Source organism: Vanacampus margaritifer, chromosome 7, assembly GCF_051991255.1.
Source record: "Vanacampus margaritifer isolate UIUO_Vmar chromosome 7, RoL_Vmar_1.0, whole genome shotgun sequence".
NCBI lineage: Eukaryota > Metazoa > Chordata > Actinopteri > Syngnathiformes > Syngnathidae > Vanacampus > Vanacampus margaritifer.
Genome location: NC_135438.1, coordinates 3,313,576 through 3,339,744, shown reverse-complemented (window position 1 = coordinate 3,339,744; position 26,169 = coordinate 3,313,576). Strand labels below are relative to the sequence as shown.

The 26,169-nt window shown below is 42.2% G+C and overlaps 1 protein-coding gene and 1 long non-coding RNA gene across 25 annotated transcripts in view; one reads left to right on the top strand and one right to left on the bottom strand.

The window, feature by feature from the left end:
- fat1a (FAT atypical cadherin 1a) overlaps positions 1 to 23,017 on the bottom strand; it is a 78,593-nt gene extending 55,576 nt beyond the window's left edge. For all 17 annotated transcript variants that reach the window (XR_013294822.1, XR_013294819.1, XR_013294823.1 and 14 more), the window contains exons 1-3: positions 22,855 to 23,017; positions 17,332 to 20,603; positions 4,337 to 4,651 (exon numbers count right to left, since the gene is read on the bottom strand). Coding sequence is in view for 13 of the 17 variants with exons in the window: in XM_077571126.1 (XP_077427252.1) it covers positions 4,337 to 4,651; positions 17,332 to 20,569 (3,553 nt within the window). In the remaining 4 variants the exon portion in view is untranslated. The remainder of the gene's footprint in view (positions 1 to 4,336; positions 4,652 to 17,331; positions 20,604 to 22,854) is intronic.
- Positions 23,018 to 23,088: 71 nt separating this feature from the next.
- Positions 23,089 to 26,169, top strand: part of LOC144055284 (uncharacterized) — a 128,167-nt gene continuing 125,086 nt past the window's right edge. For all 8 annotated transcript variants that reach the window (XR_013294815.1, XR_013294814.1, XR_013294816.1 and 5 more), the window contains exons 1-2: positions 23,089 to 23,390; positions 23,472 to 23,546. This is a non-coding gene — a long non-coding RNA (uncharacterized LOC144055284). The remainder of the gene's footprint in view (positions 23,391 to 23,471; positions 23,547 to 26,169) is intronic.

Below are 26,169 nucleotides of genomic sequence, written 5' to 3'. Positions count from 1 at the left end.
TGTTTAAAAATCGATTCGGCCACATATTGCAGGGATGTGTTTTGACCAAAGTGAAATTATCTGAAAATTTAGCCAGGGGTCTGGGGGCCGCTGGCACCCAGCTAGGTCCAGGGTTAGGGTTAGGGTTAGAGCTCATGGGTTTTCCGTGTTTTTAAGTACTTTCAATGCACTCACATGACAAAGAAATAGACAAAACAACAGCATAAATTTTCAATGTATATTGAACTATCCCATATAAAATGGCAGTTTTAGTCAACTCAAAATCAGTCACATTCAAAAACATTGGATTGCCTTTGCTTTTAAAAACTATCACTGAGAATATCATCATATCTAACTAATGTGATTACTAAGTTAACACATAAATAATGTTGAAGAGTTCAAATTTCATGAACAAATAATTGTATCATGACCAAATGAAAAGTAACTCATATTAGAGCATACCACAAATGTCTTTGTTATAGCAGAAGATGTTATCTGTCGGAGTCATGTGCATACACAATGAACTACTATAAAAAAATAAAAATAAAAAATAAAATAAAATAAAAATAAAAAATCCCCCCAAAAATTTTTTTTTGGGGGGGGGGGGTAGATAAAAAAAGCGGAATTAGCGGAAAAATCACATCCCTGATATTGAATCGATTCCAGAATTGCGCGCTGTAATATCGCGATATATTGCCGAATCGATTTTTTCTAACACCCCTAGTGGTTGTATAAGTAATTTTCTTTTCTTTTTTTTCTGTTTTAAAGTAAACGTCAACGGGCGGTGGCAATAAACAGTAAGTCGACCTTTTTTATTTCAAAATAACACGTGAGGAAAGCAATGTAAATGTGTAGCCGTGACACTTTAAATCTTACGCAACCCTGTGGAGTGTGTGGGGAGTCCCCGCCCTAATTCATCTTGCATGGGTGCAGCAGTAAGTGTGATAAGATTGTCATCCGGCGTTAGTCACAAAGCCCACAATCGAGTTGCCGTGTTTGGCTTGGTAACCATCGCCAAGCAAACAGGTCATTAAACAAGGGTGCCGCCGTTCAATGTCCAACGACGACCTGCCGCCAAACAGCGCACGCCATCAAACGTGGGCGAGCGCCATTGACAACCTTTAATAAGTGCGTTGATCAATCTTCCATGAGAAGAGAAAATACAAGCAGACAGCAAGTGGGATGCTTTGACTGAAGTATACATGAATCAAGTATGCATGCGGGGGATTCACAAATGAATGCTTGTCCGCCCATCACAACACAAATTAAAACAGCCTTGCTCATACCTCTTAAAGCCACGGGTAGAATTGCCGCACTCCTAACTATGGCAACAATGTAGAGCAGGTTTTTAAATCCCTTTTTTTTTTTTAAAGCGCGCACCCCCAATCCCCAGCACCGGAGAACCAAAACCCAACACTTCCATTCTAGCTTTTCCTAACCTCTTTTCAAATAGCTTCTGAAAAGAGCTGTTTTGTTTTCGTCTTGCAGGTGTTGACTTGGACAAAAAGAGCCACTCGAGCATTTGAAGTGTTAAAGCTTCCCGTCAGAGAAAGTACATTAGTAGTTTTTATTTACCGGAGTGCCATGAAGAAGACCCAAGCCTTCTATCGAGTAGCAAGAGCAAGCGGCAACCACCGCCGCCACGACCACCACTCAAGGCGGACGTCAAGTAAAGCCTTTGTGTCTTTGAAGCCTCACGACTGTAGTGGATGAAGGAACACTATAGCTTGTTAGCTTGGAACACATGCTGAAGCGGTACACACACGCACACACAAAACATAGGCTTTCATTTATTTTCCCACCCTTTGGTTCACAAGCTTTGCGTGAACGCCAAGACTGGGGCCCCGCACGCCCGACGCAGATTTAGAACGTGTCATTATGGAGGAAAAAAAAACACAACTTTGCATGCAGTAAATTTAAACATATTCGCAAACCAGCGGTGTGCGGTTGCCGTGTCACGTTGACGCGTCACGCTTATACAATTTTGAGTTAAACAATGGCGACAAACAATTTCTTGGTTATTCAAATAGTTGTCGATTAATTTGATAATTGATTAGTCGTTGATGAATTAATTGATTTTGTGTTAACACCTACTTTCAATTGGTGTGTAGAAACTTAACTAATTAACTCATTCACTGCCACTGACTGCTAGAGACGTCAAAAATTAATTTGAACTATTTCTGTTAGTTTAACAATTTTTTTTCTACTTTTGTTAACAAGAGTGTGAAAACCTAGATTTTTTTTATTGTACATTTAGAACAGATATAAAATTTGCGATTAATCGTGAGTTAACTGGTAAAGTCATGCGATTAATTACAATTAAAAATTTGAATCACCTGACGCCCCTAATTTTTAATAATCTTTACTTTCTTTTTCTTTTTTTTAAACGCGTCAGGCGATTACATTTTTTAAATTGTAATTAATTACAATTAAAAAATGTAATCGCCTGACGCCCCTAATTTTTAATAATCTTTTCTTTCTTTTTTTTTAAATCGCGTCAGGCGATTACATTTTTTAAATTGTAATTAATCACATGACTTCAATAATTAACTCACGATAAATCACTTTTTTTTATATATATCTGTTCTAAATGTTAATTTCAATTTTTTAGGTTTTCATACTCATTAACAAAAGTAGAAAAAGTGTAAAACTAATAGAAATAGTTCTAATTAATTTTTGACGTCTATAGCCGTCAATGGCAGTGAATGAGTTAATGTAGATAACATGTAGGTATAATAAATCTGATATTGTTTATTTAAATACAAATTAATTTATAACTTGTTTGTTAAAAAAAATTAATGCAAAGGAGGAGGACCTTGAAAAAAATAATAGCATATTAAATCGCAATATCGAGGAGGGGAAAATTACAGTCTATCATATCTACAGGGAAAATTGGTTTCCGGCTAAATTTAGCCACGCTTAACACGTTTTTACACATCTAAGACAGTGATGTTTATGATGGTGACAGTTTGTCTCTGGAAGAAGTGAATTCAATGGACATGACTTCCTATGGGGGCGCAAGCAGCCTTTTTTTCTTTTTTCTGCCTTCCTGACACATTTAATCAGTGACCGACGAAGGGAAAATTTAAGTTAGCGTGCTCTTGCATTAATTACTTCCTCCGTCTACTTGGGAATACCCATGCGCGACTTATGCCAGGATGGTTTGGGGAGAGGGCGGCGCGCTAGTAACGACTCTCCGTCCTTATTTGGTCAGAAAGTTCACATTGGCAGTAGTAACCAAAATAACTCTGCAGCTTGTGTTGATGCGACTACCTTTGGGAGGAGGGAGAAGACCACACACAAACACACACACGCACACAAAACTGACAAAGTGTAGAGCGCACGGGCGAGTTCATAAGAAGCCGATGAAATATTAATGGTCACGCCATTTGCAAAGCAGCGCATGAGATAAGGCACTTTAAGAGTGGAGAGAGGACTCCCTTAGGCATTGCCCAAGTAAAAAGAAAAAGTAAATTGCCTTTTTATTTTCATAAATTAATAGATGTGAATTATTCGCACAGGCATGTTAATGTGACTTTAGGTGTCATATGTGCGAATTTATAATCGAACTTGGGACCCCGCACAAAAAAAAAAAACAGTCTGTAAAGTTCTGCTGCTGTAAATTTTTGATAAGATATTAATCATTTACAATTTAGAATTGTCCAAATCATCGGAATGTCAGTCTCTCAATAGTAAATGTACTCAGATTTCTGTTGCAATACACAAAAACAAACTGATTATATTTGTGTGGTTTTTTTCAAAATAAGACGTTTGCAAACATCTGTTGTTACTTTATAGAAAGCAATGATGAACATTTTTGCCCATTTTCTGGCATGATACAGACCAATCCAGCATATTAATACAAAATTACTTTTTAAATTTTATTTCCAAATATCGACTATTTGGTACATTAAGAAAGGTGTAAAAAAGTTGAAAAAAAGATTATTGTTCGGTTTTAAATCCTCTTCATAAATCACAGTGTTTTTAGAAGAGGCCCATAGGCGGCTCCCGCTGTCCTTGGGGCTAACTAGTACCTGTTGTCATCATGTTTTTTCTTCTTTATGACAATGCAACATAGGAAAAAAGCATCCATGTATGCTCTCATCTGACCTCCCCAATTATCTTCAAAGAGGCAACTTGTTTGAGTTCCCTCAAAAAATGAAAAGAAATGCTCATTACCAATAACATACAATTTGAGTAGTACAGTAATTGAAACCGTGACTTTTTAAAACCACGATACACCTTCAAACCGGTCATCGGCCCATGCCTACATACAGCCCTGGATAAGGTTCACAGACCACTATGAATCCATGTCGCCCCCCCCAAATCTCCCCTTAAAAACCAACAGCAGTATTACCTGTCCGGGAATTGATGGCGAAGAAGCCTTGTGGGTTTCCGCTGGTGATCCGATAGCTGAGCTTATCGCTAGACTTAGCATCCGGGTCCAGCGCATCTATCTGGATGATGGATACGTCCCTGGGGGAGTTCTCCATCACGGAGGGGTAGTAGACGGGTTCCGAGGCTTGCGGCGCGTTATCGTTGACGTCCTGCACTTCGATGTAGACCTCCACGAAGGCGGACAGGGGAACCACACCTCGATCCATGGCGTAGACCGTCAGCCAGTAGTGGGGGGTCGTCTCGTGGTCCAGCAGCTCTTGCGTTCGGATGACACCTGAAGAAACGAGAGCACAGCGTGAGTTAAGGCGCAGCAATCTGGGAAATTTTCGGAACTGGAAGAGTTTTTTCGTGTTTGTTGCAAATGTAGTTTTTTTTTATTTTTTTATTTTTTTATTAATATACGTACCAAATCTTTTTTTTGTCACCAATGTTTTTTTTTTTGGATCGGTCATAATATTTTGGGATAATTTCACAGCAATGTTTTTTCCTCGTAAATTTTTCTTAATTGATCATGATAGTTTGCATTGCTCAGAGTGCCTTATGTTTTTAACTTTTAGCAATTGTATGCAAATGTGTTTTTTTATTGTAAAATGTAGTAATCTTCAGAACAAATTTTAAAAAGTAAAACCTTCGTATTGCCCAATGTATTTTTTCTATCACTATGTTTTAACAATAAAAATGAAAAGGCATACAACATCAGAGGTCAAATTAGATAAAAGCTAAATGCATGCCTATTTTTGCTTACATTGACATTCTTTAATACAAGGTTGTTCAAGTCATACGATTTGGAATTAGACAAAATACTCTGAAAATGCGCCTTTAACTCTTTCACTGCCACTGACGTTAAAAGACGTCAAGTAAAAACCTACGGTGGGCCGCCAAAGACGTTAAAAGATGTCATCCAATTTTATTTTATTTTATTTTTTGAAACGGGTGCAGGCAAGCCTTCCGCAGCTGTGGTGAAAGTTTCAAGCAGGTCTATTGAGCCTAATGACTATTTTTGAACCCTAGAGGGCAGCGATGACTCTCTTTTGACAAGATTGGGTGGGCGTCAGTAGAAGACGTGAGGCGGGGCTAGAGTGTTGAGGGGATAATGGCTGAAGAAGCCATAATGGCGGCCGCTTGCAAGCAGCTCACGGTCGAGCCGAATTTTTCAAAGACATCGACCAACGATAAAGAGCACATTGATGACGACGATGATCATCATCGATGATGATGATGATGGTGACTCCGAGGTTGACGGACGTTCAATCGGACGACGAAGAGTGCCCCGAGTCCAATGCATATTCATCGGAGGAGTGTGTACAGTCTGCTACTTGCTATTTATTCCCCGAAAAAAAAAGGCCGTCAAGAAAGTGTAACGTCTGCACGCGAAACGGACAAAGCGAAAGTGAAACTAATCTGTTGTGCGAATCCTGGTCGCTCTCCTCGCACGCAGGAGAGCGTTACAAAAGGAAAAACTGTATTTGAAACATCCACATAATTGTAAGTAGTACCACAGTTGCACACATTTGTAAATAGTTTGCGAAATTGTTTTGTCAAATTGTTACACTGTTGAATGGAAATAAACGTATTTTGCAAACTAAAAACACTTTTTCATTGTTGGTGAAAGCGTTTTACAGAAGTAAAGCACTATTTAGGTGTTTGTGGCATCATTCATGGACAAAAAGAAGTGTACAATTCACTAGAGTGCATGAAATAACATTGTTTCACAAAAAGCTCTTTTTCTCCGTTTTTTTGTTTCAAAACAGAGAATTTCGGTGAAAGTAACCATTTTCTATTATTGATTACTAAAGAACGGAATAAGGTAGAAACAAACTTTTTTTTTCTGATGAAAGATGAGAGTCCAATCTTTCATTTGGTAGTATGTTTGTGTGTTTCCATAGTCCAAACACAACATTTTCTGTGGACCTTGAAAGATCAGTCAAAATGCTTAAATCGGCTGGCACTGGCGACAACCCGTTTCTGAAAACGTCTGGCAGTGAAAGAGTTAATCTCGCACAAAATAATTCAGAGCTCAGTCCGGCAAGAATTGAAAATTTGGCAAAACATGCAGATTTCGCTTTATGTAAGTTTTTTGTTGCTTAAATTACTCTTGTTTTTCAAGTCTTAATTTCATCTTACTTTTACACTTGCATCGTACATTACACAGACGCACACATTAAGATTTGGAATGCATTGTTTTTGTTGAAGCGGAAAATAAAAAGATCACAGAAGTTAGGTTTAGCTGTCAACATGCTATAGTATCAACAGCAGGCCTGTAGTTTGCTGTTTACATTGTCTGGCAGGGAAGGTTGTTTTACTGCCATGCGGGGGCGACGGTCTTCAGCTGAGCAAACAAAAGAGCTTTCAAGCTACCACGTGAATTGCACCCACTGACATTGGTGTCAACTGGAAAAAAGGCTAGTGGAGGATGGGCACCTCCAGGAAGTTAAAGAAAGATGAAGTCGTGACGATGGACTGGTGTCAAGGAGACACAAGGGACAAAAGCAAGGGAACATTTCATGGAGCGTGTATAAATATTCAGATTAGCTGACAAGGATGCAGATCATGTAGATGTCAATTTCATCAAAACTTATTGTAATTGTAGAGTGTGGTACTACTGCGGTCGTACGACGGTGTATTCGGGCCCCGTTTATTTTTTTTTCCAGAGGGGAGGGGGGTGTAATATTCAGAGAAAAAACTCACAAATTTGCAAGAAAAAACTCACGAGAAATACACGTACTATTCGGATGTTTGTGCCAATACTTTTTGGTCGGGTTTTCAAATAAGGATATAGTAATTGCTTTAAACATATCATGTTAAGCATTCGCACTTTGACGCGTTGGGTACTGCCAGCGACAAAGACGCCTCGCTTTGCAAAGGTCCACACCCTGAGGATCAAGCATTTAAGTTAATTTGTTCAAATGTATATTTACTTGTACATCTATGTTTCCAGAATTGATTTACACATTCATACATTCTGGTAATTTTTTTGTACAAGTAGTTAAGTTGATGTGTCAAATGTGTTGCTCTCCGTCATTCACTAGCATTTACCTTAAGTATGCTAGCTAGCTTCTGATTGGTTAGTGTTTAGTCAGCTGATAGGGGAATCAGGAAGTGTCGTCACTCCAGCTGCCGTGTATGATGAGTAAAGTTTAAATTAAGAATGAATCAGTCTCCATCCTGCCTTTTAGTTTTAATTTTTGAATTTTTTTCTCTCGCAAATTTGCTATATATATGGCCCGAAAACGCTGTGCAATTTGGAACTTGGCTAAAATAGTGTAGGGAAATATTACACTCAGAATATTTCACAAAATGGAAAGTGTATGGTTAGAACGTTGGGCAAGGTTAGCTTTTTTTTTTGTTTTTTGCAAAAAAAATTGTGAAGCTAGTTTTTATGTAGGCATTATCATAAGTGAATCCCTCAAAGTCGTAGTATTTGGATTTTTATCCAAATTTAATGGGGGAAAAAAATTGAAATAAAAAAAATTATGATTTAAGTCTTTTGCGAAACTTTTGTATCGTTTCTTTTATAAAAAAAAAATATGTTTATTAGATGTTCATCCATATGGTGTAATCAAAAGTTATTGTATTTGAAGAGTAGAACTGTAAATGTCAAAATTGCTCAATGTCGTACAACAAATCTGTCGTACATAATTGTCCATTATGTCAGACAGCATTATTATTATTATTTTACTAGTATGTTTGAAATAAAATTTGCCTAATGGGGGTAAAAAAAAAAAAAAAACATGCACTAAACTCAGACAAAAATGTACAGTATAAATTGAAGGTGACATAAATAGTTTGCAGAGGGTGTCGCTTTGTTGACACGGCCTTTTGTTGAATGACAGCAGCCAGGATTTGTAAGTGAGAGCAGACAAATAGTTGTGGCTTCAGGTCATGAAAAGCTGCAGGAGGGTGGTGGGGTGGAGATTTTAGATGAAGAGGTGCAAATGCACGCGCGTAGCATTCTTAGCACGTGAAGCATGCTATGCACAGAAGGTTGAATCGAGTTCAGTGGGTGGGGGGGGGGGGGCAAACTGGCTTTAATGTATTGAACTTATGTCATAGATGAGTCAATTCATCCACGTCTGCCACGTAAGGCCTTTTGTGAGTATTTTGCTAAACCAGGGGTGTAGAAAGTTGAAAAAAATTTTATTCAATTTTTAATGGTACTGGAGTACTGTCGTTGAGGTTCGGTGTCCGTGGAAGTGTGGTACATGTGCCGCTAGTGGTGACACCTGATCCATCCTACCCTGACTGAATAGTTTGCGAACAAAGCACATGAATTCGCACCGTTATCCTACCCCGTTAAAAGAAGAAGAAAAAAACTGCCTTTAGGCCAGGAGAAAAGAAAAAACTGACAAAACCAGATTTGCTTTCTGCTTCTTTTTGTGCTAGCAGTCCCTGAGGCTTTGTTATTCAAAGTTACCTGAGCTTAGCAAGACGTGAACCGTCATGACCTGCAGCCATTTTTTTTGTGTACACTACAGTCATACACCCACATGTGCACGCACGCAAAGACACACACACACACACACACAAAGGCCTTATTCAAACAAGCCACACGGTTAAGGTAGAGCGAGTCGGGATGAAACAAAAATGCTTCCTTGTTTGCAGCAAGGCATGGGGACCCGGCTTTGAACTGCGCTAATACCGCCGGCCCCCCCTTACATGCCGCATTCCCCGAGCCTCCCCAGGCCTCTCGCTCACATGCTTCCATAAACGAGCCTCGTCTCTGTGCTGCAGACCTGCTGAAACGCTTCACATTCCGCAAGCATGCTGGGAGAGAAAAAAAGAAGAAGAAAAAAAGAAAGAAAAACTAGGAAAAAGGCCTGAACTGAGTCTGTGCGTTTCCGGGCAACTTTACGTTCTCAAAGGTCCCTTAGACTTCCAAAAAAGTTCCCAGACTTCTTGCGGCTAAGAGCTATACTTCAAACATAAAGTTGATTAAAATTAATGTCTGTAAATCAAGGAGTAAAAGGTTACCATCTCACAATAAGTTATCATACGAACTATTATGTTAGCATGTTAGCATTATTAGCATTATTATGACCTATAACATTATCGGCCGCCCTCCTGCAGTCATTTTACAATCAGGGACTAGAAATGAGAAATTATATATGAATACAAAGTTGCCATTAATTTTTGCCATTTTTTTTAACTACAATCATTAAAAATTCATCCAATAGTACATATTAAATTGTAAATATAGTTGTAAAACACTATTATGTGCGTGGGCGTGTGCAACTGTTTCATCTTCGGTACATTAAAGTTTAAGGAAAAAAAAGAAAAAAAAGAAAGCGGTTTCTTCTTCGGTCATTCCGGTGCACTGCCGTTGATATAGCGCCTCTATAATGGAGCAACACTGCAACTGCAGTTCAAATGTGTTGCTGCCGAGCTCAATAAACACAGCTGGAGCGCATTCATTGAATGGCTGCAAATAACGATTATTTTCTGAACGGATTAAAACTGTCATGTACTTTTCCATACATTGTGATTCTGTTACTAGTTTGGTCCATAATATATCACAAAATAAGCAAAAACTATCCAAAGTTCGCAAGTTTAAACACAGTATTCTGATTAAATTGTGTTTAGTGTGTGTTAGTGAAGAATTAAGAATTAAGTAGTTTAAGCCATCCATTTTAATTCAAGTGGAACTGATGTCAAACTGCCCTCAGGCTTGCATTGTGAACGTCGCGGCTCACCTGGTATGACATTTTGAAGGATCCGCCTTCACAACTTTTGCCTGCAGTTTGCTATTTTGGCACATGATAGCATTTTTTCCCCTCATATTCGAAAATGGTTCTGCGCTCAGGTTGCTATCAAAATGTATGTTAGCATAGCAACTGTTAGCAAGTACCAGATGGTATCAGACCAGAGGTTACGGCTATAAATTAGCAATACAGCTATCACCATGATAACTAATTCTAACATTAACATTGTGATTCTACAACGCATACTAACGGTCAGCATTACAAGAAAGCCCATTTGTTTATACACAGTCGGACCCTCTGCATGCTCTTCTTGATTGATTGTGGTCCCCCGCAGCTTTTCTTCTCGTTTCACAGCCTCAAAATGAAAGTGAATACTAAATTTCATTTTACAACGAATACACACACAGCAGCATTAATAAAACAACAAACAATTGTTCGCCCGTGCCTTGACCGCGAGTGAACTAAAAAAGTGATTGTCTTCTTATTTAACGCAGTTGCGTACCATGTCCTCTGTGATAGCCGGCTGAACAAATTTATCTCTCCTCTAATTTAAAAAATGGCCTGTTAATTCCACTCGAGATGGCCTCTAAGACTAAGCCCCGTTGTACAGAGTGCCCATTGTTATTAGTTCAAAAGGCCTTGGTGGAGGCCTCGCAGGCGATCACGCTGGATAGTATTGTTTAGCGCTCTGTGATCGGCCGGTAAACAGTTCAGGACTGACCAGACAGTTGGTGGGCATCAGCGGTTCAGAAAAATGGATGGATGGAAGATATATTATGTTTCTATAGTATCGTTATTTTAACCCCTTGTTTTCCCAATGTGAACCCAATACTACTACTGTTTAAAGTAGAAAAGCTGCAAAAAGAAGAGAGAAGAAAAGACACATTAAAACTGTCCAGAAAGAGATCGCAAATGCCATAAAAACATTTTTTTACATTTAGTTGAATATTTATCTTTCGTCTGACTCTAATTGACACTGAATTGAGGAACTTATGAGTCGAGCATGACCTGGACTAACAGGTAAATGAACAATGCCTTCTTCCTGTGCAGCAGGAATTTCTTAAGAAGCTTTAATAGGGTGGACTGAGAACTGTGGCTGCATCCTTTTAACGACCAAAGTGTGCTTTTCGTTTAGCGGCCGGCAATCAACTTTGTCCCGTCGCGTGCATTCCTGCCGCCCGTCTCCACGGCGACGGCACTCAAGCGGGAGGATTGTTTGGATTGGATTCAGGTGGCACTTTGCGGTTGTTGGGGGATTTTATCCGAACGCTAACTAAAGAAGAAGGGTGGTTAATACTACATCTATCCATTACGGCCCAGATGAAAAAGCTTGACGTTTTTCTACTAAAAGTGGGCGGGAGGGGGAAGCCAAGGACAAACTTTTTTTTTTTTTTTTTTACTCAAATGGAAAATACAATAACACAGTTTCGCAAAGGAATGTCTTCACAGCACGCCAAGCGAAAGGCCAATGCATATATTATCCCCGAGAAGAAAGGGCAATGCATACATTATACAGTCGGGCATCTAGTTTCATGGAGAAATGAACATCTCACACCCTTTTTGACCAAAAAAAAAAAGGGAAAAAAATGACATGCTCCGCAACAATCCTATCCAAGTATCATACCCTTTAAACTGGGCTCAGTTATACTCGTACATCTGTCATGCTTGAACCCCTGAAAACATGTTTTATTCTCATGAGCGTTTCGCTATGAAAAAGTAAGAAACCTGGCCAGACATAACAGGAAGTAAAATGGGAATCACCGGCATTCAGTGGACACTCCCAGAGCATTTGAGAGCGAAGAAAATGGCTTGAGTCTTAACGATTGTTTCCAATACTTGGGTCTGTACAAGACATTGTGATTTTTTTCAATTTGCAAAGACTTAAGCACATTTGCAGGTCAGAAAACTATGCAGATTTAATAGTGTTTTAGGGTTAATCAGATTTTTACCCCCCCTCCCCATTTCATATCTGTGGTCTTCACACAAGAAAAGTGATCTGAAAAAAAAAAAAGAACTACGCAGACCCGTATTAGCGATTCCCTTTTCACACAGGCATCTGTAACAACCCCTCAAAGTCAGCATATTTGCAGATTGAGTAGTGGAAAACTGAAATCTGTGCCCAACATCTATATGCATGAAGAACCTGAAGACTACTTTCCAGAGAAAACCCCTTCAGTTCATAAATTAGCAGTATTGTTTCTGATGAACAATGATTTAACTGTGAGGTCGTAGAACAGCGTGAAATGAAGGTAACCTGCCAAGTGAAACAGGAAGCAGCCTCATCCACTCCTTCAGTCTAACAGAAGGCGTGTGGCCCTTTGCGTTTCCCGCTTTTGCCGTGCTTTTTGTGTCTGTTTTCCTCATTTTGACCAATTTTAAAAACACTCCGGCCACAAGATGCAGCTGTGTCTCTCGATATAGCAGCGATCTGTACACCTCTGTCGCCAAACAAACCACCCCCATCATTTAGGCGAACCTCTAGGACGCATTGCCACCTCGGCCACATTCAGTCTATCTCGGATATATCCAGCCATCCATTTACTTAACCGCTTGTCCTCACAAGGGTTGCGGGGGGAGGGGGGGGCGCTGGAGCCTATCCCAGCTGGCTTCGGGTGGTAGGCGGGGTACACCCTGAACTGGTTGCCAGCCAATCGCAGGAAACTCAGATATAATCAACGGCAAATCCTAAGGAAAATCTAATCAATGTATCTGTGATAATCACTTAACTCTTTCACTGCCACTGACGTTTAAAGACGTCAAGTAAAAACCTACGGAGCCACTGCCAATGACGTCAAAAGACATCATCCAATGATTTTTGATTTTTTTTTTGAAACGGGTAGAGGAAACCCTTCCGCATGTCTGGTGAAAGTTTCCAGCCTGTCTGTTGTGCCTAATGACTATTTTTGGCCCCTAGAGGGCAGCGATGACTCTCTTTTGACAAGATCGGGTGGGCGTCAGTAGAGGCGGAGCTAGAGCGTCGAGCAGGAGATGAGAATGGAAGACAAAGGAAAAATGGCGGCCGGTCGCGAGGAGCTCACGCCCGAGCCGTTTTTTTCAAAGACCAAAAGCATCGTTGAAAGAGCACATTGTTGACGACGATGATCATCATCGATCATGAAGATGAGGGTGGTGACTCCGTGGTTGAGAAGCATTGACGCGGCAGTAGAAGACGTTAGATGGAGCGAGATGGAGGAGGGAACGGGCAATGGCGAGCGTTTGCAAGCAGCTCTACACTTACAAGACGAAAGGCATCGACCAACGCTAAAATAGTACATTGATGACGACGATGATCATCCTCGATGATGATGAAGGTGAATCCGAGCTTGACGGCGAAATTGGAACCGCTGTCGCGGCGGCTATGACGGTGTCGTAACGCGGAGCGCAACCGAGCACGCACAGGCGGACGTTCGATCGGACGACGGAGAGTGCCCCGAGTCCAATGCATATTCATCGGAGGAAGTGTGTACAGTCTGCTACTTGCTTTTTATTCCCCGGAAAAAAAGCCCGTCAAGAAAGTGTAACGTTTGCACGCAAAACGGACCAATGTGAAAGTGAAAGTAAACTGTTGTGCGAGTCCTGGCGTCTCCTTGCACGCAGGAGAGCGTTACAAAAGGAAAAACTGTATTTGAAACATCCACATAATTGTAAGTAGTACCACAGTTGCACACATTTGTAAATAGTTTGCGAAATTGTTTTGCCAAATTGTTACACTGTTGAATGGAAATAAACGTATTTTGCAAACTAAAAACACTTTTTCATTGTTGGTGAAAGCGTTTTACAGAAGTAAAGCACTATTTAGGTGTTTGTGGCATCATTCATGGACAAAAAGAAGTGTACAATTCACTAGAGTGCATGAAATAACATCGTTTCACAAAAAGCTCTTTTTCTCCATTTTTTGTTTCAAAAGAGAGAATTTCGGTGAAAGTAACCATTTTCTATTGTTGATTACTGAAGAACGGAATAAGGTAGAAACAAACTTTTTTCTGATGAAAGCTGAGAGTCCAATCTTTCATTTGGTAGTATGTGTGTTTTCATAGTCCAAACACAACATTTTCTGTGGACCTTGAAAGATCACTCAAAATGCTTAAATCGGCTGGCAGTGGGGACAACCCGTTTCTGAAAATGTCTGGCAGTGAAAGAGTTAATATAGGCATCAGGGTCTAAGGCGGGAGATCAAACCAAGCTTGTTGGATCTGGAATTACGAGTCCAACAGGTGTAAATAATGTCATTCCATCCATCAATTTTGCACTTAAGACAGGGGGACGACAACTGTTGCGTGAAAGCGGAAGAAACCAATAGAGCCATGAGCCTTCCAGTTCTCCGGTCGCTCGTAAAACAACATTATACCGCATTACGACGGGGGGGGGGGGGGGGGCAACACACCACAGCTGACACGCGCAACAAACCCCATGGGGCCTCCCCACATCATCAGATGCTAAATATACCCACCCCAATATACTGGTGGAAAAATTCACACGTGTATCCAATTCTGATTCCAAACAAACTAATTCAGAATAATTGGAATGCTATATGTTTAATTGTAGTCTTGGGCAACTTTTACTGTATATTCACATTACAAACACACAATGCGCACAGAACTCTGAAATGTGGAGAGAGAAGTGTGTGTGATTGGGGGGAATGGAAAGGCTGCATTTTTCTTTTCATCTGTTTGTATAGATGCCATCAGGACTCTCTTAACAAATGTTTTCTCTGCTTTTATCCAGACCCTCATAAAAGGCTTAGCCCCCAAATTTTCCTCTCACCTTTCAATGAAAAAAAGAAAAAATAATTATCAGAACATCCTTCATGATCCTATAATCTGTTCTAATGTTTACATTTGCAGCGATCATTAAAAACAAAAAACTAATGGTGATTTAAGACTTTTTGCGCACTACAGGAATGCAGTATCTTTATCCGCACCCTCTACAAAATAATTTTCCATGGCCCATGCACAACCCCTATACAGACGCTCCCCTACTTACGAACATTCGAGTTGCGAACAACGGTACATACGAACATTTCTGCGCGTGCAGTATGTCGAAAAATGTTTGGAAAGAAATGCTGTAAGTTCGATTTCGTATTGCGCGTAGTGCTTCTTTCCGCCGCTAATACCGACGATTGGCGCCGCGAGAGCTCATTGGAGGCTGAGCAACGTGGCGAGGAGGAGGAGGAAGAAAACGCCGGTCCCCATGAAGCAGGAAATAACTTTTGAAGCCGATTCCAGCGACGACGAAGAATCTCTCATGATATAAAATCCTCCTCTTCCTCCTCCTCCATCATCTCCTTAAGCATCGAGTACATCTTCCAAAAGTAAGTTAAACTTCATTTTATTTATCTTATTACGTACATGTACATACTGTGTGTGTGTGTCTCGCTCTCTCTCTCTAACATACGTAGTACAGTACAGTACTGTACGTATTCTCTCCATTTTATTAAGTTTTTTTCAGTACAAACCAATGCATTACTTGTACAAGCCTTAAACATGCTTATATAAACCTTCAATATACTTATATGGGCTTTAAACATAAATTCTAATCAGGGATGTGATTTGACCAAAGTGAAATTATCTGAAAATTTAGCCGGGGGTCTGGGGGCCGCTGGCACCCAGCTAGGTCCCAGCAAAGCCCCCCGGAGCTCATGGGTTTTCCGTGTTTTTAAGTACTTTCAATGCACTCACATGACAAAGAAATAGACAAAACAACAGCATAAATTTTCAATGTATATTAAACTATCCCATATAAAATGGCAGTTTTAGTCAACTCAAAATCAGTCACATTCAAAAACATTGGACTGTCTTTGCTTTTAAAAACTATCACTGAGAATATCATCATATCTAACTAATGTGATTACTAAGTTAACACATAAATAATGTTGAAGAGTTCAAATTTCATGAACAAATAATTGTATCATGACCAAATGAAAAGTAACTCATATTAGAGCATACCACAAATGTCTTTGTTATAGCAGAAGATGTTATCTGTCGGGAGTCATGTGCATACACAATGAACTACTAAAAAAATAAAAAATAAAAAAAATAAAATAAAAATCTGAATTTTTTTTTTTTTGGGGGGGGGAGATAAAAAAAGCGGAATTCCGCGAATTAGCGGAAAAATCACATCCCTGCTTTAAACATAAATTATAATACAAAATATAGCACTGAAGCAACTTACGAACAAATTCACCTTACGAACGATCGTCCGGAACGTAACTCGTTCGTAAGGTGGGGAGCGTCTGTACAATCATTTTGTATGTCTAATGTGATTTTTGCTAGCTGTATCTCTCTTACTATGTACCAAAGACTGCAAAAAGCTAGTGGTGGTCTAAGACTTTACAAAGTACTGTATTTGTGTATCTCTATACAGACCCTGAGCAAAAGGATGAGGCCCCTCGGGTTTCTTTTCTGGCCCACGACTCCTCTACAGTCAGTAATAAACGGCTTGCTTCATCCTGCTATCTGTATCAGTCCTACTCCTCACACAAGATCATAAAAACGTATGGGTGGTCTAAGAGTTTTTACACAGTACTGCATTCATGTATGATCTACCCAGAAACTCAGCAACATGATTGGCCCTGGAGGAATTTTCCTTGGCTAATGCACCACCCCACAACAATTAGTTTTGCAGTTTAGTTTTGTATCTGCTCTGTATTGCTCAGATTTACTGTTTACAAAAGATCATAAAAAAGTTGGTTCACTGTTTCCAATGATCCTAAAAATAAAAAAACTAGTGGTGGTCTAAAACTTTTGCGCATGAAATCTGGTCTTGCCGCACAGGAAGTGGTTTTAAGGAGGTAGCAAGCAAGTTCCAAAACAACCACATCAGGTGGTTGCGAGGTTGGTGGTTGGGGGGGGGGGGGGAAGGCGTGGGTGCTGTAGGAACTCCTGGAATTCCAGACTGCTTATTTTGGAGCTAATTTGACTCAGCTGTTAAAATGATTACTGGGCAGCCAAGCCGAGACGTAAGAATCCCGCCGTACAATATTTCAAACAGTCTAAAAGATTATCGCGCACAGCAAAGGCGGTAATAAAACGGGTCAAATCAGGGAGAAATTCAGTTCTTCCATGGTGACTGCTAAGAATGTCCGCTCAGGTCTGGGAAGCAGCTGCTCCCCTTGCCCCGAATGCTTCCAAGAGCGAGCGAGCGAGAGAGACCAGAAACAAGAATACTCCCTTCGCCTCATTGTTTCACTCTAACCATGGATACCTGCGCATTTCAAACACTTGGTTCTCTGTTTGACAAACGCAAAATGACTTACCAGTTTCCTCATCAATGGTGAATATCCCCAGGCCAGAACCATCCCGGATGGAGTATCGGATCTCTCCGTCTCTGCCTTTGTCCTCGTCCTCGGCCGTGACTGTCATCACGGAAGTCCCGACAACAGCATCCTCCTTGATAAATCCCTTCTCCACAAAGGAGCGGAACAAAGGCCGGTAGAGGTTCTCATTCACGTCCACTACGTCCACCTCCACAAAGCAAGTGGACGACAGCGACATGGGCTTGCCTTTGTCCTTTGCCTTCGCCGTCAGGTTGTACACCTGCTTGGTCTCGTAGTCCAAGTTCTGCACGATACGCACGGCGCCACTCAGCTTGTCCACCTCGAAGTTGCCATCCCCGTTGTCCATCAGGCTGTACCGGATCTGACTTGAGGCCCCGACATCTGGGTCGTGCGCCTCCAGCCACATGACCACCGTGCCAACGGGGAGGTCCTCCCTCACCTTGACGCGATAATTCGGGGGGACGAATTTAGGCGGGTTGTCGTTCACATCCTCCAGGGTGATTTTAAGTGGCACGGTGGACACGAGCTGCGGCTCGTTCTCTGCCAAGTCTCGGGCTGCAATTTTCACGTCGTACACCGGATGCAGCTCGCGATCCAGCGGCTTGGTGACTGTCACCACCCCGGACTCTGCATTAATAGCAAAGTGATCCGTGCCGCCCAAAATGGAGTACCTCACCACACCGTTCTCGCCTTGATCCTTATCAGTCGAGTCCACCTGGATGATTTCCGTGCCCGCCGGGGTGCTCTCACTGATTTCGACTGAGTAGGAATCCTGCAAAAACTGTGGGATATTGTCATTCGCGTCCAAGATCTTGATATCGAGCAGGCGCGAGGAGGACTTCTGCGGAATGCCGAGGTCATAGACCGTGACGTTGAGCGTGTAATGGTCTTTTGTTTCCCTGTCAAGAGGCGAATAAACCAAAAGCCAGCCCGTCTCCATTTCGGCTAAGAAGTGACTCTCTGTGTCGCCTCCTGAGATGACGTACACAAGCTTCCCATTGAAGCCACTGTCTGCGTCTGTGGCGCCCAAAAGAGCGATGCGACCCCCGACCGGGAGGTCCTCCCGGACTTCCACGAAGCTAGGGAAGGACTCGTCAAACCTCGGCGCGTACCGGTTAATGGAGTGAATGTCCATGAAGTGGTCGTCGGGCTCAGCCAGCGTGTGGACCTTGCTGCCCTGGAGCAGCTTCTCGGCCAACATGGTCGCCACGCCGGTTTCGACGCACTTCACCTGGACGGGCGTACGGGCAGTGATGACCGTCACATTCATGTACATGGGCTGCGTCTCGCGTTCGCCATCGCTCGCCACAATCCGCAAGCTGTGAAAGGAGGTTTTCGCCGCCTCGCCCTCGCTCAGTGTGTTCTTCAGGGAAAGCACGCCGGAGTTTGCGTTGAGCTCAAACAGATCCAAGTCGTCCCCGGATTTGATGTAGTAGCGCACAAGCTGCAGCTCATCGGCATCTATGGCTGACACGGTGGTTATCTGCTCACCCACTCCGTGGTCTCTCGGCACGGTGACGTCACAGTCCACATTTTCAAACAGCGGCTTATTGTCGTTGAGGTTATTCAATGTCGCGGTGACAATTGCTTCCACCTCCCTCCGAAAGGGGGATCCCCAGTCCGAGGCCCTGACTTTAAGACTGTAAATCCGCGGCATGAGCTCGTAATCTAGCAGCTCAGAGGTGCTGATGACACCGGAGAAATAGTCAATGACAAACGGCTGCGGGTTGAAATTGGTGATGCTGTACGTCACGTAGCCATTCTCGCCTCTGTCCAGGTCGACCGCCTTCACCGTCGCCACGCTGGTCCCGACTGGTGCGTTCTCATCAACGCTGGCCCTGTACGACGTCTGCTGGAACTCGGGCGCGTTCTTATTCACGTCGATTATGTCCACTATGACTTTTGTTGCCGCTTTGCCGCCGCTGGCCGTCACATCCAGCTCGAAGCGGACGGCCGCATTGGCATTGATCGGCGCCGCTGTGCTGATCAAGCCGGTGTCGGGGTTGATAATAAATCGGTCTGATTTGTGGCTAAAAGCATATTTGAGCTGGGGGTGCTTTGGGAGAGCAGTCACCATTGCAACAGGCGTGTGAAGGGGGGCAAATTCGCTTAGGTTGACTCTGTAAACGGCTTTTTCAAAGACAGGGGGCCCCGTTTTGAATTGAGGGGAAGTGACATGTACCAATTTAGCAGAGGAAAACTGAGGTGGGCTGCCCTTGTCCTTTGCCTGCAAAGTGAGATTATATCCAAAAGGCCGGCTCTCCCAGTCCACGTCCTTCACCGCTTTTATTTTATACTCCTTGCTCCCCGGGCCGGTTCTCACCGCCTTGAACTGCTGGAGTGGGTCGCCAGCGACGATACTAAGCGACGCAATCTCCCCGTTGGGTCCCTGGTCGCTGTCCTCCACTGTCGCAATCGCGTAGGTGGGGTCGGGGTCGGCGTCAGAGGGAGCCAGGGTGACAGCGGTGACCACCGGTGCGTTCTCATTGGCCTGCTCCACCCGCACCGTCAGCTTGGCACTGCTGCTGAAACCACTACTTCCGTATAACTTCATGCCACGGTCCACCGCCAGGATCTCCAGCTCATAAAGCTTGGTCTCAGAGTAGTCCAGGCGGCCAGTGAGCGTCACCACGCCGCTGGTAGGGTGCACGGCGAACATGTCCGTCCACTCGCGGAAACTGTAGTAGTACTCCCCATTCGTACCGATGTCGGCGTCCGTCGCGGTCACCTTAGCCACGCTGCTACGTATGGCCGTGTTTTCGGGTAGAGAGATGCTGTACGAAGTAGGTGAAAACAGGGGCCTCAAATCATTGGTGTCGAGCACCTGCACTGTAACCTGGGTGCGGCACTCCATATCGGTGCCCCTCTCCGACGCTTTCACGGTCAGCACATAGTGGTCTCGAACCTCCCGGTTGAGAATGGCTGTGCTACCGCCTTTGGTTCTGATGCGCAAAAAGCTAAAATCTCCCAACAGGTAGTCCTCTGCCTTGAACAAGTTCTCGTTGTCTCCGGAGATGATTTTGTAGCGTATCTCCCAGGCAGGGTCGGTGACGTAGATCCCCATCTTGATGTGGCTCTCGAGGTAGGTTTTGGCAGCGGAGTTCTCGTAGATGGTGGCATTGTAAACGGGCTGCGTGAAGTGCAGGGAGGCGGCTCCCGCCGTCCAGAGCAGCTGCAGGAGCAGCGAGGCCAGCGAAAGTGCCCACAGCCCTTTCATCGTACCTTTTTCACCGTTGCTGCTGTCGTACCACCTGCACAAACAGGGACATCAGATTAACGTTATCACATGAAATACTCACGATTAGGATTGCAAGATTGGAAATTTTCCACTAATTTTCTGCTAAATTTAGATTGGAAGTTAGAATGGAATTTTTTGAAATATTCCAAATTGGAAGCTTTGAATGGGAATTGAGGGAAATTTAATTTAAATGTATCTTCAAACATAAATATAAACATTTTGTTTTGTCAGACCACTGTGCAAAATGAATAGCTCACTGAGCCCATCGTGAGTGCATTACAGTATTGCATCACTCGTTTTTTTTTTTCATTTCACTCAAACGGCAGCATATCTGAAATACCTTACATTTTGGCTTGCAGGACAATGAAGAAAAAAATAAACCAAGCGATAGATCGTAAAAAAAAAAAAATCATAAACTGGGGGGGCCTTTGTAAGTCAAGGTACTATTGTACTTGCAGTAGTCAACCATCAACCTACACTAACAATGTAGCCATTTTTATTTGGAGTTCACCCAAATTAACCCTAAACAGATCCTAGACCAGTGATTCCCATCCTGCGGGCTGTGCCGTGGGAAATCCAATTTCACACGTAGAACAATTAAATGCTCCTCCACTAGATAGCAGAAGGTTCAGTTAATCTGTGTACACACCTGTGGTCATCCGTAAAAAGGAATAGCTTTATGTTCAACTAAACAAGCCCAGAATTCAAACTGAATAACATTTGTGACTAAATTTAGATGATGAAAGATCATAATTTCAATATACATTGTAACATTTTTTTTGGTGGTGTACTTTGAGATCTTCCTGATGTTTACATTGGTAAAAAAAAAAAAAAAAAAGACTGGAAAACATTGTCTTAAAAGAAGGGCAAAACTGAATCTAAGCCAGCTAATGTGGCGTCAAATTTTGAAGATCGTCTTGAAGGTCCTTTGTGAAACCGTGGGCGTGAGGACCGATTTCATTGCTACTCGTATCTTTCACTGCGCTTAGGCTATTTTTTCCCTTTTTCTAAACTGACCACAAACCTAACAAGGCGGGACATGGACACTGTTTCTAAACCTACCAACTCATTCAGACCAAAAATGTGTAAAAGCACCTCATGAAAATTAATTTTGGTTGCTGCCTTTTACTTTTACCATTTCTAAATGTGCAAATAATGCATTGAGGTTCAGATTTTTTTAGTTATCGTCATCAAAATAAAACTTGTCCCAATGATTTATGTGCGTGTATTTTAGCTAAAACACTGCAATACCGCCTATAATATCCAGATGTGAAATTTTGCCTCAACTCCCCAATGCTGTGTGAAAAATCCCATTTCCTCAGCAATGTGCACTTCATAAACGGTGTGACATGTGCTGTGATAAGCTATCACATCACATACATTTCTTGTGTGTGTGGGAACAGTCTGGTGGCTCGTTGACTCATTTATGCATACACTCGCTTAATGTGCGCACGCCACAAATTGCCCATAAACCACCGTTGCGTACACATGCCATTATGCAAATGTATTCCATTTCGCAGACTTATTCCTCTCCATCAATTATGCCACGATGATAAAGAAATTCCGTTATCTCCCTGTCCCTGTGCAGTCATAAAAGTAGTTCCCCGGCACATAAAATGCCAGGGGTAATTACCATTATAACAGAATTACAAACAAAAAAATCTTAGGGGAAAAAACCCGTGCACTATTTACTAGTGTATGTTGAGTGCTCGTGTGGGTAATCAGTGTTCACCTTAAATGTGAAACCACATAGCCTGCAGGTACAAAAGAACCATCTGCTGCTCGTGGGCGCCCATTGTGAGGGGATATAAGGTTGTGGGGGGAAAGTCCAACTTTAAATATCTTAGCTTAAAAAGGGGAAAATATGGTTTTCGCGTAAGGACACCAACGCAACACATACAGTGTTTTCTTCATTTTAAAACATGCTTTTTGAGTTGGTGTCTAAAGTGAAGGCGCTTGAAGAAAAGTAGTTTGAATTCCCATCCCCCAACTCTAAACATCAACCTCATGCAACAAGCCGAGCGAGGAATTTGTTCCAAACGTAAGGAAAGCGATCTTTTATTCAAACAGTAAACGCGAAAATCCCACTCGCTACTTTAAAACAAATAAACGGACTTTTCGTCAAAGCTCAGTCTCAACTCAACAGCGCCGTGATTTCGTTCGCGAAACCATAAAATGCAACCAACGCGCAACTTTTCCGCACTTTATTCCTTGGGATAGAAGCAAGGAACCGGACAACTTTAGAACAAACACACGCCACGTACCTTTGTTTTCCCCCTCTATAGAAATAAGGATTAATCCCGAAGTTTAGGAGGTTTGCTGGGTACTTTAGGTAGTCCAAATGTCGGCATGGTGGTACGTGGAGCTCTCACTCGCCCGCCGATCATCCGTCTGGTAGCAGCTCCGAGCGGTCTCTCTCCCACCACCCTCCTCCTACTCACCACTTTCCCTCCACTGGCCGCCTCCGCCGCGCACTACACTCATGGGTTTCTCACGCAGTGTGATATCACTCCGCGCTGCGCATATTCCGGAACTACTTCCATGCTGGCAACAAGTGAAGAAATCAAACGTGACGAATCTTGTAAATTTAGTAAATGTACTCTTTTTGTTAATTTAACAACATTGAATATATTTAAGTCAATACAAAAATACAAGTCACGTTCTAAAAAATGCATTTATCTCCACTCCCATCCCACTTATGGCAGCTAAGTACGCTAAGCTACTAAGCTAAGCTACAACTGAGCTATGTGGAACAACTTCGTGCTGAGTTTGTTGGAAATGGACAAGGGACCTCCAAAAGGTGAGAAGTGAATGGAGTCGTAAATGTAGTGATAAGTGTTTCAAAATAGACACACTTAATGACAATTCCATGTCATGACAGGTGAGAAGTAGCTTCTAGCTGGGAGGACAAATCAGCTAAACACAAAATGAAGGTTCCAACTGAGTCTGCGTTACGGTGAGTGTTTTGGTGCTTATTGTGCATTTTATTAATATGCCTCATTAAATGGCTGCTTGGTTTAGTAATGGGAAAAAAAGGGCAATTTATTGACTAGATGCCACGGACTTCCGACTTCCGTAAAACACACAGCAACAATGTTTCCGGTTACTGGCTTTCCACTTCCACGCACTTCCGGCAAAAGTGTGACGTGTACGCTGTAGTTTCTGGTTCCGTCCAAGCAAAATGGCTTTATTTTTCACTCATGTGGATAAATACTGCACGCACATCAACGCGCCACGCAACAAACGCACCTATAGTAATCCCCCCCCCCCCCCCCCCCCCCCCCCCCCCCCCCGTCGGCACAAATACATGTATGATTGCAGTATAAAAGGCCACATAAAACTATTTGTGCAAGTATTGGGACGCGGCCAATTACGTCATAACCGGAAACGGAAAAAAAGTTGATGGGTGAAAACCCGGAAATCGGAAGTCACGCCTCCTCCGTGGCATATAGTCCATAGTTCATGGTGGAGACAGTATATTTTCTACCCTCCTATGGATACAACTGTCCTTGGCTGTAAGCTTTTTCTTACCTACATCAATAATTTTAATATCACAAACCAGATTGTAGATGTTCGTAGTTCGGGAAAAGGAGGGACTTGCTGTACAATACTTCGATCTGATTGGACGGTGCGGCATATTGGCGCGTTTGTTTTGACCAATCAAGGCAACGGATGAAAATGTCATCTTCGGTCTCTTCTTGGTTTCATCCTGCCCTAAAGAACGCCAGATTGGTTGCAAACGTATCAGCGGGAGTGCTACAAGATGTATTCTCCGGAGTTTGTGAATTCAGCTTGCTGGTAAAGTTACAATGATTTAGAAGCAATACTACATTTTTTATCTGTTAAGATCTCTGCAGGTGATGCCAAACTTCAGAGCTTATTTAGCAGGAAAGACTGAAAATAAAAACTCTTTTTAGATCTTTGTCCTCTCAACTTATATGAACAAATAACATGTTTTCTACATTGAAAGTTGCGGAAAAAGAGATGCTTATCAGGATGCCCTTGAAAGCTCTCACCTCCTGCTTGAGTAATGGCCCTGACTTTAAACATTTCTCTCTCTTATAGCCATAAGTGCATAATTTAACTCAATCTGTATCATCTATAGGCCTACCTCAGCAGCTGTGTTTACGCCATACAACACAAAATAAGCAAACCACACAACTTGGCTTTATGCGTTGAAGGAGGTATATGAATTATCTTCACAATTTAAAACAAGTGACAAGTCATATTTAATAATATGTCTGTGACACCAGTTTGTCAAAAGGATAAGAAATTACAGAACACTTTACACCCTTCTTAAAAATTTGTTTTGAAAGTGTGTGGCGTTTGTTGGAAACATGACAACCTGGATGGAGTTAGGGCATTGCGATGGTGTGAGCGGCTACTGCATGCTGGGGGGGGGGGGGGGTAAAAGTATGGATTGCATTTCTACTCATGGAGGTGGAACCTTGTGTAACAAAATGTCAATTAGTGTAGCTCTATGTGCATGAGGCTCATGCAGTGTACACACTGCCCCCCCCCCGCCCCAACGATGAAAGCCTTGAAGAACATTTGAATATTTGCTGCTTATCATATATATCATGGTTGCTAACGCTATTCCGTGCATCCATTGGCGCTTGTCTTAGCTTTAATTATCCGTCACTTGAAAGTGGTGGTTTTTAGCCAAGCCTGTCTTCCAAGTAATGAGAGGACAAACTTGGCGTGGCGGTGGAATTATATAAATTAGCACCACTGCGGCAACATTCCAAATGGTTTTGGGAAATTGTTAATGACTCACATGGCTGTTAATTTCATGAGTTGGCAGGCGCTCCAGAGACCCAAATACTTGGATACACCAAATAGCAAAACAATTCCGTAATAATCTTAATTATAATCCTGACACCTTCCTCAAACTACTCCTGTTTATGACACAATGAATATCACTGTGCTGCATCTATATCTTCATCTAATATAATTAGTAGCGCTGTCATGTGAAATCTAATATTCAAGTTTATGAATCAATACAAATGCTGCATTTGTCCATGTCAGAATGAGCTGCACTGTTACGTAACAATTCAGCAAAAAAATTGACACAAAAACATTTTGGGCAATATGCAGCTAACAAGACATTTACTTTGTTGATTAATTTCCCACTTGATGGGCAGGTAAGTGCTTCAGAGACTCTGTATATAAGCCATTTAAAAAAAAAAAAAAAAACATTTTCCCAGAAAATGTCCCCTCTAATTTTGCAAAACATCTCCCAGAAACTGCTTCTGTTGCTGGCATGATGAATTCACCGTGTTCCATCTGCCAATGTCGTCATTCAACACAGTTAGCCCCACTGTAGCCTGAACATTCTGGAAAAGTTTCACACTTGATACTTGATGGCTGTGCAGGTACTCCAAAGACTGAAACTATTTGCAAACAAGTTCTTAAAAAGTATTTTTTTTTCATGATTATATCCCTTTTGAGTTTCTTGACACCTCTCTCGAACCGCTCCTGTTTCTGGCACATTGAATATTGCCGCGTTGCATCTGCCAATGTCTTCATTCAACGCACACGTACAAACTTAAGTTCGACGCCACGCTGTGAAGTGGCCG